This window comes from Lytechinus variegatus, chromosome 10 (assembly GCF_018143015.1).
Source record: "Lytechinus variegatus isolate NC3 chromosome 10, Lvar_3.0, whole genome shotgun sequence".
In the NCBI taxonomy this organism is placed as follows: Eukaryota; Metazoa; Echinodermata; class Echinoidea; order Temnopleuroida; family Toxopneustidae; genus Lytechinus; species Lytechinus variegatus.
In genome coordinates, this window is record NC_054749.1 from 3,180,463 (window position 1) to 3,193,234 (window position 12,772).

At 35.7% G+C, this 12,772-nt stretch overlaps 1 protein-coding gene across 28 annotated transcripts in view; it reads left to right on the forward strand.

The window, feature by feature from the left end:
• Nucleotides 1–12,772, forward strand: part of LOC121422500 — a 155,349-nt gene that overhangs the window by 77,026 nt on the left and 65,551 nt on the right. For 26 of the 28 annotated variants that reach the window (XM_041617618.1, XM_041617590.1, XM_041617592.1 and 23 more), the window contains 15 exons: nucleotides 24–137; nucleotides 747–860; nucleotides 1,232–1,345; nucleotides 1,842–1,955; nucleotides 4,389–4,958; nucleotides 5,120–5,575; nucleotides 5,876–5,989; nucleotides 6,379–6,492; nucleotides 6,997–7,110; nucleotides 7,550–8,689; nucleotides 9,262–9,717; nucleotides 9,909–10,022; nucleotides 10,362–10,475; nucleotides 10,848–10,961; nucleotides 11,513–12,652. In XM_041617618.1, the coding sequence (XP_041473552.1) occupies nucleotides 24–137; nucleotides 747–860; nucleotides 1,232–1,345; nucleotides 1,842–1,955; nucleotides 4,389–4,958; nucleotides 5,120–5,575; nucleotides 5,876–5,989; nucleotides 6,379–6,492; nucleotides 6,997–7,110; nucleotides 7,550–8,689; nucleotides 9,262–9,717; nucleotides 9,909–10,022; nucleotides 10,362–10,475; nucleotides 10,848–10,961; nucleotides 11,513–12,652 (4,902 nt within the window). The remainder of the gene's footprint in view (nucleotides 1–23; nucleotides 138–746; nucleotides 861–1,231; nucleotides 1,346–1,841; nucleotides 1,956–4,388; nucleotides 4,959–5,119; nucleotides 5,576–5,875; nucleotides 5,990–6,378; nucleotides 6,493–6,996; nucleotides 7,111–7,549; nucleotides 8,690–9,261; nucleotides 9,718–9,908; nucleotides 10,023–10,361; nucleotides 10,476–10,847; nucleotides 10,962–11,512; nucleotides 12,653–12,772) is intronic. The other 2 variants (XM_041617619.1, XM_041617620.1) reach the window with 2 other exon arrangements.

The following is a 12,772-nucleotide window of genomic DNA, read 5'->3' on the forward strand; positions in this document are numbered from 1 at the left end:
TCTTGTATTCTTATGTCCATTAGATATCGATGAATGCAGTAGTGATCCCTGTCAGAATGGTGCAACCTGTGTGGATGAAGTAGATGGTTATCAGTGTACATGTCCACTGGGTTGGACAGGCTCACACTGTGAAACTGGTAAGAAACTAATATGTGATCTTTATGTGTAGAAGTAATTTGGCTCAATGGATAAGGTCCACAAAGTCCGTGGTTCATATTCCACCATGGCACTGACAAGTGTCCTTTGGCAAGGCATTTATATCATTTGCCACTCTCTATCCAGAAATCGGTGTATGGGTTCCCTTGTAGGACAGAATTCCTTTAATGCTCGAGTATCTGATCAGAGTAACCATATTTTAGACAAGACAATATTTTGCAGCGCTTAGAAATGTATTAACTGCTATATAAAGTTTGCATATTACTGTTATATAAATGGCTTGATAAGTTACATATATATAATGAGATAACTGGTTACTATAAGTTTAAATTTTTTCAAAGAGATTATGATTTACAGATGTAATGGATTATGTATGGTTGTATATAAGCCATTTTAACTTTTGCTACATATTGTTGTTTGTATTTTATTTTATGTATCATTTTATTGTAAAAATCAATTGCAATCTAGATCTTTGATAAAAGTTTGAACCTCTTATGATTTCATGTCCATGAAGTCATCAATGGTACCAACATTCTGCATATTAACATGAACAAGAATCATAAATGTATGCTTCAATCGTTTCATGGTAGATATCCCAGAGTGTGCGAGTGACCCTTGTCAGAATGGAGCAACTTGTCTTGATCTCACCAATGGATATCAGTGTGTATGTGTTCTTGGGTGGACGGGAACACACTGTGAATCAGGTCAGTTTATGATGTAGTAGATGATATTACCAATTTCCATTGCTGATTTCTAGGTGCTCATATTACATTCATAGATGTAATTTCCTGGGGTATAAATATTTAGTTCCATACTAAAATTCATCAATGAGGCTTAATTTAAACAAGGTTGCTGATTATTTTTGTAATGCTGGGAATGACAAAACAGTGACTAGTTTTATACCAGTCTGATAGTTGTTGAGTTCTGATGGTGGATATTATGTTGAATAAAATCATCTCTTGACCTATCTTTAAATTTAGAGTTTAAAGGGGAAGTTGGGATAGTTGGCTGTTTTTTATGATATATATGATATGAGCACAAAGTCAAATATTTCTGTATTATCTGCACATTTCAGAAATTATGGAATGTGAAAGTATTCCTTGTCAGAATGGTGGTACCTGTATTGATCTGATTGGATCCTATCAGTGTAGATGCCCTGCAGGATGGACTGGAATCAACTGTGAAACAGGTGACCATTCATAACTGAAATTTTAAATGTAGATTCATAATGATGATTATAATTATACATGTTTTTTCTTACCTAACGATCACTTTTTCTGAAGTCAGTTAGTTCTATGAAATGATGCAGAATGGTTGCTTCCAACTCTGTCGAAAGATTAATGCCTGCTAGGTCCACATTTACTTCAGTGCAGTACCATATGATTTTTTTGTGGAAGGAAATCAACCTTTTCAATATTTTGTAGAAATGTTATCAATGTCCATTTTTTCTCAAGTTTCTAGTTCGGTGACTTCCTTAGATATTCTATCTGCCTTAAACAATAAACATGAATAATCAAAGTGTAATGAGTGTGATTGATTGAAAATTGCTTTATACAGATAATTCTTATGGTGTTGTGAATAACTTTGGTGATAAATAAAGGTTCCCCTTTTTGTCTACCAAACACCCTGTATAGAATGATTGGAGCGATAAATTAAATAATTTCTATACTTTGTTTCATTTGAAGATATTCTTGAATGCTCTAGTGATCCCTGTTTGAATGGTGCAACCTGCGAGGATCTGACTGATGGTTATGTGTGTGTCTGTGCACCAGGCTACAGTGGAATTACATGTCTGGAAGGTAAGTGGGATATTCTCTAGATGTGTTTGAAATCTTTGATACACACAATTTGACAATCCACCCTAACCTTTAATTCTATCACTTTCACACAACATTTTCACACACCCCAAGAGCTTTTTTTAATTTTGTTTTGCAGTTATTTGGTTTTGTATGATGTGAGACATAACAGATCATGCACAGTAACGTTTTTTATGGTACCAAAGATTTTTCATTTGGTCCTGAGTAAATGTTTTATGGTCCATTGAATATGAAGTTTGCTAAATTTGATGTTGTATTGGATGCCTATTGTATATTTCTAATCTGTTAATATATAATCCATTAATGCATTTCAATTCCTTTGTCTTTGTATTATGTTTTGTTTCCGTGTGAAAAAGATGTTCAAAATATTTGCTTTATTTGCTTAACATGACACCTGCATTTTCACAGTTGAATGTTTTGTTTTAATTTTCGAAACGTTTATTTGTAAATAAATGATCCTCTAACTATTTTTGTTATCTGAGCATTGTCTTTTGTTTGCAAAGTGTTTTTGTTGAATGTCCTATTCTTCTGCTGAAATGAACAGAATATCTGTAATTCGATAATCTACGTTTTAACCAATAATCGACTGAATATTGTCTGCCCTTAGAAGTCATTTAGGTGCACAGTTAAAATTCTTAATGCAAGTAGTGTATATTCTCATCATAGTTGCGCTATGTATATTAATTTATAATTATTATTATGTTTGCATTGCATGAGGAAAAGTATAATGGCGTGGAATATGGTGGACTTTGCAAAAGTATACCTGTTTAGGTAGTCAATAATATTATGGTCACTGCTGAAGTCTTACCAATAATATGCCTCTTGTATATTCATATACTCTTGATAGAGATACCACCGATATCTGGGCCCTGTTTTCATAAAACTTGTTTTGATAAAAAAAATTGGCAAGAACAGTTAAAAGCTACTGATATTCTTCAATCTGACTGGCTGATAGTAAATTTGTTATAGAAACTGTCCATTTGTTATTATTACCACAAGTCTTTATGAAACAGGACCTTGAAATCAATCAAGCATGCTGCACTGAAATTTCATGACATAAATGTCAATCTCTATGCATATCCATTTATATTATTCCAAGCAGCATCTAAATGCTGAGTTCTATCTTGCCATTAATGTTCTGATATTCGTACAAGCTACATATGTAATTCTATTGAACAGTATACCGGCTTTTTCTTGCTCGTAAGTTTTCATGTGCATGTTATGTGTGCAACTCCTAATATCTGACGGCTGGTAACAAAGCATGCGTAGTGAATTGACAGCACGTTCCTATCCATTTATATTATTCCAAGCAGCATCCAAATGCTGAGTTCTCTCTTGCCATTAATGTTCTGATATCCGTACAAGCTACTTATGCAGCTCTATTGAACAGTATACCAGCCTTTTCTTGCTCGTAAGTTTTAATGTGCATGTTATGTGTGCAACTCCTAATATCTGACGGCTGGTAACAAAGCATGCATAGTGAATTGAGAGCACGTTCCTAACCAACTGCAACAGTATTTTGAATTGTATGTAAGTATGTTTCATTTAACAATCTTGATGACTGTGTCATAAGGCTCTTCGTAAAGTTTCTTACAACCATACAAATAGCTTGAAATTTGCAAACCATGTGGGTTTCTACAACAGTAAACCACGATAGATAAATTCAAATGTAAATGAGATCATTGGAAAAACTGTCATACTTTCTTCAAGTCTTAAACTTTAAGCTTATATTTTGCATCTTCATATTTTTATTCATTTGTAAATTTTTGCATAATTTTGCCAACACCTTTGTGAAACATCCCCTTCATAACTTACCTGCCTTGGTGTATGGACAAATCCTTTCATGCATTGAAGCAATCATTCATGTGTTTATTGAACTGTGAATTGTGTTGAGTGTCACAGTGTTGTAATTTGATTCATGATATTAATACACGTGTGTGATTAAAACTGATAACTAATCATCTAAGGATTGAAATGAAAGGTATATCTTTAATGCATATTTTTTTCAATTCATTCATATGCCATTAGTTGCACTGGAGTGATTAAAAGATTTGCCATTAGATTTAGTTTTACATCTCATTAGATTTAGATTATTTATCATATAGATTCTATTCAACCAGTAATATTAAAAATGAAGAAACGTTTCTCGTAATATATGTAAAAAATGTAACATGCACTAAAGCAATCTTACATATTCAGAGTACCTGTAAGTTTTTCAGCACTTTGTGGCAATCATTTTGGCAATGTTAGGCCTTGAATAAAAAATATCTGACATATTGTTTTAATCCTCTCTGAATGCATGTAAATTATTATGTTGACAAATGTGAATAAGTTTCTGCATAATATTGGGTCTTTTACTATCAAGGCAGTTCCAAGAGATACGTTTTATTTATCATTTATCAATCATGTTTACAGAAATCGATGAATGTGAGAGCAGTCCCTGTGAAAATGGTGCTACCTGCAATGACCTAGTGAACGGCTTTGAGTGTATCTGTACACCAGGATGGAATGGAACATTCTGTGAGATTGAGGTCATCGAATGTTCAAGTAATCCATGCCTAAATGGTGCCAGTTGTGTTGATCTCATTGCGGAATATCAGTGTGTTTGCCAACCGGGATGGAATGGAACTCACTGTGAAATAAATATAGATGACTGCATAGGCCATATGTGTGTCAATGGTGCTACCTGCATTGATGAAGTAGATGGATACAGTTGCCAGTGTCCAGAAGGTTGGGTTGGTCAGTTCTGTGGTATTGAGATCTTAGAATGTCTGAGCAACCCTTGTCTTAATGGAGCAAACTGTATAGATCTGATCCCAGGATATCAATGTGAATGCACTACTGGATGGACAGGAACACACTGTGAAACTGAGATCATGGAATGTTCTTCAGATCCTTGTCTGAATGGTGCTACCTGCACTGATCTGATTGGTGAATATGAATGTCAGTGTGCCCCAGGCTGGAATGGAACTAACTGTGAAATAGGTAAGTGTTGTTCATCATTGTTACTTGTCATTTAGAAATGATGGAATGTTTGATTATGAGAACAAATACATTCATGATATTACCTCAGAAAATATTTTTTGATTAATCAAATACAACTTTAATTAACAGTTACAGCTAATGTGCCCTGATTTTCTCTACAGAAATCCTTGAGTGCGCCGGAGATCCATGCATGAATGGTGCAACCTGTGTTGACCTGATTGCCATGTATGAATGTATCTGTGCTCCGGGTTGGAATGGTACCAATTGTGAGGTAGATATCCAGGAATGTTCCAGCAATCCATGTCAAAATAATGCAACCTGCATTGATCTGATAGGATCATTCAGCTGTCAGTGCCCTCTAGGATTCACTGGTGTACTATGCGAGGTTAACATAGAGGAATGTTCTAGCAATCCTTGTTTGAATGGAGCAGCCTGTGTTGATCTGATCGGAGGATACAGATGTGAATGTGCTGTAGGCTGGGAGGGTATCAACTGTGAATTAGAAGATGAAGAATGCTCCAGTAATCCTTGTCAGAATGGAGCTACTTGTATTGATTTGATTGGAGAATATGCATGCCAGTGTGCTACAGGATGGAATGGAACCAACTGTGATATAGGTGAGTATGTATTCCTAGCCTTTGCAAACTCACAAACTTGTTTGTAATGGCACAAATGCCCACCTCAGCTGCATCAAAACGTTGAGCATTCATCATATCAATTCGTATTAAACAGAAAATAAAGGATGTAGGAGTGGCAAATATTGTTGGCCAGTATTGTTCTTATCTTGAAAGAGTATGTTGTATATATATATATATAGTTACAATTCTTGAGCTTTCTGATAATTAATATATTCTTATGGAAGAAGGATTGAGATTTTTTCACTTGTTAAGATGCAATTACTTATTTTGCCGTTTCAGAATCAGATGAATGTCTGAGCAATCCTTGTCTGAATGGGGCTACCTGCATTGATATCTTCAACGGATTCCAATGCCGATGCGCTCCTGGGTGGGAAGGAGAGCTGTGTGCAATGGGTATGTATATGGGCCTACTGTAAGTGATAGCCATGGAACTGAATTTGAAATGTGGCCAGAAATCATAGGCTTAAGTCAAGTGAAGACATTGACAAGAACTTATGTGAACCTACACAATAGTGTTTGTTTAAATCTAATGCCAAAACCTGATCTATATGATTTTCATAGGATACCAAAATTATTTGACTTTGCAACTGTAATATGTTTTAAGAAATGTTGACTGCATTATATTCTTTGCTTTTTCTTCAAATCAAATCTGTTGTGTGTTGGTCTTTATAGTGGGAAAAACAACCTGAAGGCAACTTAAATATTTTCACCCTAAAAATTTCTTATAGGTAATTTTTTTAAAATATTAAATAAATTGTCTTTTATCGTTTCCTTTGTTGCAGAAATTGTTGAGTGTGATATCATGCCCTGTCGAAATGGTGGAACATGTGTTGATTTATTTGCAAGTTTTCAGTGTATCTGTCCCCCGGGTTGGCAAGGAGTGATATGTACAGAAGGTGAGTGTGTTCATTATGTCATACATTTTGTGTAATGTATGACCATAAAATATAAGAAGTGATATACTATCACTATAACAAAAAAGCATGTGTGTGTTCTTTATTCAAAAAGTGTTTAATTCATGGAGGTTATCATTGTTTATGACATTATGAGGAATATGTCATTGAATTTGAAGATCAGTCTCTCAAATCCCGAAGAGAAATTTAATTTTAGGCAAGATGGACAAATTTCTTCCTGAGAATGCATAATATGTAGACTGACCTAAAATCATATGTAAAAGTAATTTTAATGACATTGTAAAAATTGATGTATTCTGATTTAATATGTAAATTTTGACTTTTTTCCTCCAATCAAAATCGAAATGCTGCTATACAAATCACATGCATTAGTATTACTATCATCTCAATAGTCTTGAATCTATATTTATTTTAATACATTTTTAGGAAGTAAAGTATATATTGTAGATCTTCATATATATATTTACTATTTCATTTACCCTTTAGATATACAAGAGTGTTTGAGCGATCCTTGTCAAAATGGAGCAACTTGTAATGAGATGGAGAATGGATTTGAATGTGTGTGTCCCTTAGGCTACACAGGAATGCTTTGTGAAGAAGGTATTTTGACTGACATTAATTTGTTGACAGATATGGATTGTGGATGCATTGATAAACATTTTTTTCATGTATAAGAAGGCAACTTTGCATGTATTTTATCAATATTTTATGTGATTATTGTGGCTGATGATACCATAATTTCAAATAGCCACTTACTTAAAAATCAACCAGAAATGTTGGTGTCATACAATATACTGCAAATATGGGAGCATTTACAGTATGTTTGCTTTGGAAATGCCACTATTGCTATATTAGAAATTGTGCTGGCTTTTTTCCTGATATTTATTGAATAAGCATTAATGAGGTAAATGAAAAAAAATAGTGAATAGTCAATGTGTAAACAATTATTTCGAACATAAGCTAATTTTTAAACTAAATGTGAAAGAAAGCAGTGTCATTGATGAGTGGTCCTACTTTGTATTTTCTTTCATTCTTTCAGAAATCATTGAATGCGCTGGCAATCCTTGTATGAATGGTGCAACTTGCATTGATCTGGTAGCTGGATATGTCTGTCTTTGTAGTACTGGATGGGAGGGTCTACATTGTGAAAATGACATCTTAGAATGTGCCAGTGACCCATGTCAAAATAATTCAACTTGCATCGACTTACTTGATTCTTATGAATGCCAGTGTCCTCAAGGATGGAATGGAACACACTGTGAGATAGACATTGCAGAATGTGCAAGCGATCCTTGTCTAAATGGTGCTACTTGTCTAGAAGACATCAATGGATATGACTGTCAATGTCCTGAGGGATTTACAGGAGTACACTGTGAAGATGACATTGAAGAATGTTCCAGTAACCCCTGTCAAAATAATGGAACCTGTGTAGACCTCATAGGTGCCTTTGATTGTCTATGTTCACCAGGTTGGACAGGTACCTTATGTGAGGTTGAGATTGAAGAGTGTGCAAGCATGCCATGTCAGAATGGCGCAGTATGCATAGATCTTATTGCTGGTTATGATTGCCAGTGTTTACCAGGCTGGGAAGGAATCAACTGTGAATCTGAAATTCTAGAATGCGGCAGCGACCCTTGTCAAAACGGAGCTGAATGCTTTGATATGGTCAACGCATACCAATGTATCTGTGAAAATGGTTTCAATGGTACCAACTGTGAAGTTGACATTGACGAATGTGCCAGCACTCCATGCCTAAATGGTGCAACGTGTCTTGAATCGATTGATTTCTATGAATGCCAGTGCCCATCTGGATGGAATGGAACCAACTGTGAGCTTAATATCAATGATTGTGATGGACATATGTGTGTCAATGGTGCTAGCTGCATTGATGAAGTAGATGGATACAGTTGCCAGTGTCCAGAAGGTTGGGTTGGTCAGTTCTGTGGTATTGAGATCTTAGAATGTCTGAGCAACCCTTGTCTTAATGGAGCAAGCTGCATAGATCTGATCCCAGGATATCAATGTGAATGCACTTCGGGATGGACAGGAACCCACTGTGAAACTGAGATCATGGAATGTTCTTCAGATCCTTGTCTGAATGGTGCATCTTGCAATGATCTAATTGGTGAATACGAATGTCAATGTGCCCCAGGCTGGAATGGAACTAACTGTGAAATAGGTAAGTGATGTTCATTATTATTACTTTTGCTTTGATAATGTGAACAAATGTTTGATAAATTTATTTTTAGACTTCTTTATTATGAAGTAGATTATTCTACTCTAGGAGGTTTGCAGAGGCATTATATTTTTTAACTCGTTTATGCAAATCGAAAGGTAAATAATCTGTTTAGATTTGGGAGTCATGACGTCAAAGGTCATACAAGTCATCATAATTTAAGAAAATATCTTATTCTTGTGATCACTTAAGAACCATTTAAGAATGCAACTCCAAACTTATGTATACATGTGTATAGAAGTGATGGTAATCTGATTATATTTTTGGTTCATGAGGTAAATGTTAAAGGTCTTAGATGTCCTGATACAAATTAGAATGTCTTGTTCTCGGGATAATTGAGGATCAGTTGAAGGGATCATCTTCAATCTTGGTTCATGTATGCATATTAGAGGTACAAAGATCTGATGGAATTCGGGGCCGTGATGTCAAAAGTAAAATGTCATACATGAAAATATTAGATTTAATAAAGATGTTTCTTGCTTAGAAGTAATGGTTGTGCATTGTTCTCTTTACAGAGATTCTTGAGTGTGCGGGAGACCCATGCATGAATGGTGCTACTTGTGTAGACCTGATTGCCATGTATGAATGTATCTGTGCTCCAGGATGGAATGGTACCAATTGTGAGGTAGATATCCAGGAATGTTCCAGCAATCCATGTCAAAATAATGCAACCTGCATCGACCTGATAGGATCATTCACCTGTCAGTGCCCTCTAGGATTCACTGGTGTACTATGCGAGGTTAACATAGAGGAATGTTCTAGCAATCCTTGTTTGAATGGAGCGACCTGTGTTGATCTAATCGGGGGATACAGATGTGATTGTGCTATAGGCTGGGAAGGTACCCGCTGTGAATTAGAAGATCAAGAATGCTCAAGTGATCCTTGTCAGAATGGAGCTACTTGTATTGACTTGATTGGAGGATATGCATGCGATTGTGCAGCAGGCTGGAATGGAACCAACTGCCAGTTAGGTGAGAAAACAAGATTTACTTCTTTGAGATACAGATTATCATTACTAGAATTTTTTGAATGTCTTCAATGTCTTAACTAATTACAAAGCTTTAATTAGCTTGAAAGCCTCATATGTTCATCCTGGTCACAGAAAACACAAATTCTAGGTCTTATACATTCCTTGACATTTTCTTTTCAATTATCCATACAGAATCAGATGAATGTCTGAGCAATCCTTGTCTGAATGGTGCTACCTGCATCGATATCTTCAATGGATTCCAATGCCAATGTGCTCCTGGATGGGAAGGGGAGCTTTGTGCAATGGGTAAGCTACAATTTAGTTGTTTATAAAAAGAAAATTATGTTATTTTAGACTTCATGCATATCCATCACCAATATATGATAGACTATCGAGATTTATTCACATCCTCGTTTACCTGCCATTGACATTTGTCAGGCTCATGCCATGGGAAAATTATTCTTCTTACCCAAATAAGTTTTTGTGACGATTTTTTATTGTGTACCTTGATAAATTTGTTATTTTGGCATCATAATAGCTGAGATGCTGTTATAACATTCAACAGTCTTACACATACATGGTATTAATAATGATTTGCTTTATTGATTTTCTGTGATAAATATCCCTTTTCTCTTGCATGAACAGAAATCTTGGAATGTTCCTGCAACCCTTGTCAGAACGGTGCTACCTGTGTTGATGGGTTAGCAAGTTTTGAATGTATTTGTGCTCCAGGATGGCAAGGTGTGACCTGTACCCAAGGTATGTGTTCTACATATAATTTTGTTTTTTGCAGGGGGGGTAGGTATTTTGCAATGCTAAATAAGAGGAGTAAACTTATCAGCAGATTAATTCTCTAATTATAATTTCGAAGAGGACTCCCCTGCTCAAAACTACAAGAATGACCAGGACACATTTGGACTGAAGAAGCTGTATCAATAGAGGTTTCATTCACAATTTTGTCAACATGAAATATATCTGTGTAATTTTACTTCAGTTTCCATATGAGTCAGCTCATAAATTTCATGAGCAGTGTCACTGTTGACATAAGAATGTTCTATCCCGATACATTAATCAAACTTTCTTTTTTATATCCACATCTTAATTGATTTTCTTGTATCACTATGTAAACAGATATCCTCGAGTGTGCAAGCAATCCTTGTCAGAATGGTGCATCATGCTCAGACCTGGAAAATGCATTTGAATGTACATGTCCTTTTGGCTACAGAGGAACCCGTTGTGAAGAAGGTACATCATGATTTTATCTCTTTATCTGTCAGCATACAATGTTATCATGCAACTATACTTAATGGCGTTTTCATTAATAAAAAAAAATGCATTTTCAGACTTTGCTGGATAGTAACTGTCAATGATTTGTCTGTCTTATTTCCATTAAATTCTGTATGATATTGTTATGTATGACACCCTTACTATTTAATATACAATGCCTGTTTTTCTTATTCATTGGTTATTGTTTAGAGCAAAGATCTTTTCTTCAACATGTAACTTTTATTTCTAGAACGTTGATAAAAAGGACTACAACAATTTAGTACATTAGTCTGACTTAGATTGAAAGTGAAAGAAGACTCTTCAAATTCCTTTCAAAACAATACATGCTACACTACAAGTAACAGTTTGTTTTACATTTGTATTTCCAGTTCAATAACCTCATGCAATTTGACAAACTAAGAGCCTATGCATTTTATAATCAAAATGTAAATTTAGACCTACTTAATTATTTCTTTGGATATGACATGAATATCATTAAGATTGTTTTGATGCTTTCCATTTCCTTTCAGAAATCATTGAATGTGCTGGTACTCCATGCATGAATGGTGCAACCTGCTTTGATCTGGTAGCTGGATATGTATGTCTTTGTAGTACTGGATGGCAGGGTCTACATTGTGAGAATGACATCTTAGAATGTGCCAGCAACCCATGTCAAAATGATGCAACCTGTATTGACCTCCTGAATTCTTATGAATGCCAGTGTCCTCCAGGATGGAATGGAACACACTGTGAGATAGACTTTGCAGAATGTGACAGTGACCCTTGTCTTAATGGTGCTACTTGTCTGGAAGACATCAATGGCTATGGCTGTCAATGTCCTGAAGGATTTACAGGAGTACACTGTGAAGATGAGATTGAAGAATGTTCCAGTAACCCTTGTCAAAATAATGGAACCTGTGTAGACCTCATAGGTGGCTTTGACTGTCTATGTTCACCAGGTTGGATAGGTACCCTATGTGAGGTTGAGATTGAAGAGTGTGCCAGCATGCCATGTCAGAATGGCGCAGTCTGTGTAGACAATGTTGGCAGTTATGAATGCCAGTGTTTACCAGGGTGGCAAGGAATCAACTGTGAGTCAGAGGTCCTTGAATGTAAGAGTAACCCTTGTCAAAACGGAGCTCAGTGTCTGGAGATGGTCAATGGATACCAATGTATTTGTGACCCTGGCTTCAATGGTCTAAAATGTGAGAATGATATAGATGAATGTGGCAGCAACCCATGCCAAAATGGTGCAACATGCGTTGAAGTATTTGATTCATATGAATGCCAATGTTTACCTGGCTTTAATGGATCCAACTGTGAGATTGATATTGATGATTGTGTTGACAATCTGTGCATCAATGGTGCTACCTGCATTGATGAAGTAGATGGATACAGTTGCCAGTGTCCAGAAGGTTGGGTTGGACAGTTCTGTGGTATTGAGATCTTAGAATGTCTGAGCAACCCTTGTCTTAATGGAGCAAACTGTATAGATCTGATCCCAGGATATCAATGTGAATGCACTACTGGATGGACAGGAACACACTGTGAAACTGAGATCATAGAATGTTCTTCAGATCCTTGTCTGAATGGTGCTACTTGCACTGATCTAATTGGTGAATATGAATGTCAATGTGCCCCAGGCTGGAATGGAACTAACTGTGAAATGGGTAAGTGTTGTTTATTATCATTGCTTTAGTTATAAATATGTATTGCATTTGCGTTGCATTTTTTTTCTTCAATCGTTCCTTTTTGGCATTTGTATTATTGTCTCGCCTGCACACCAGATG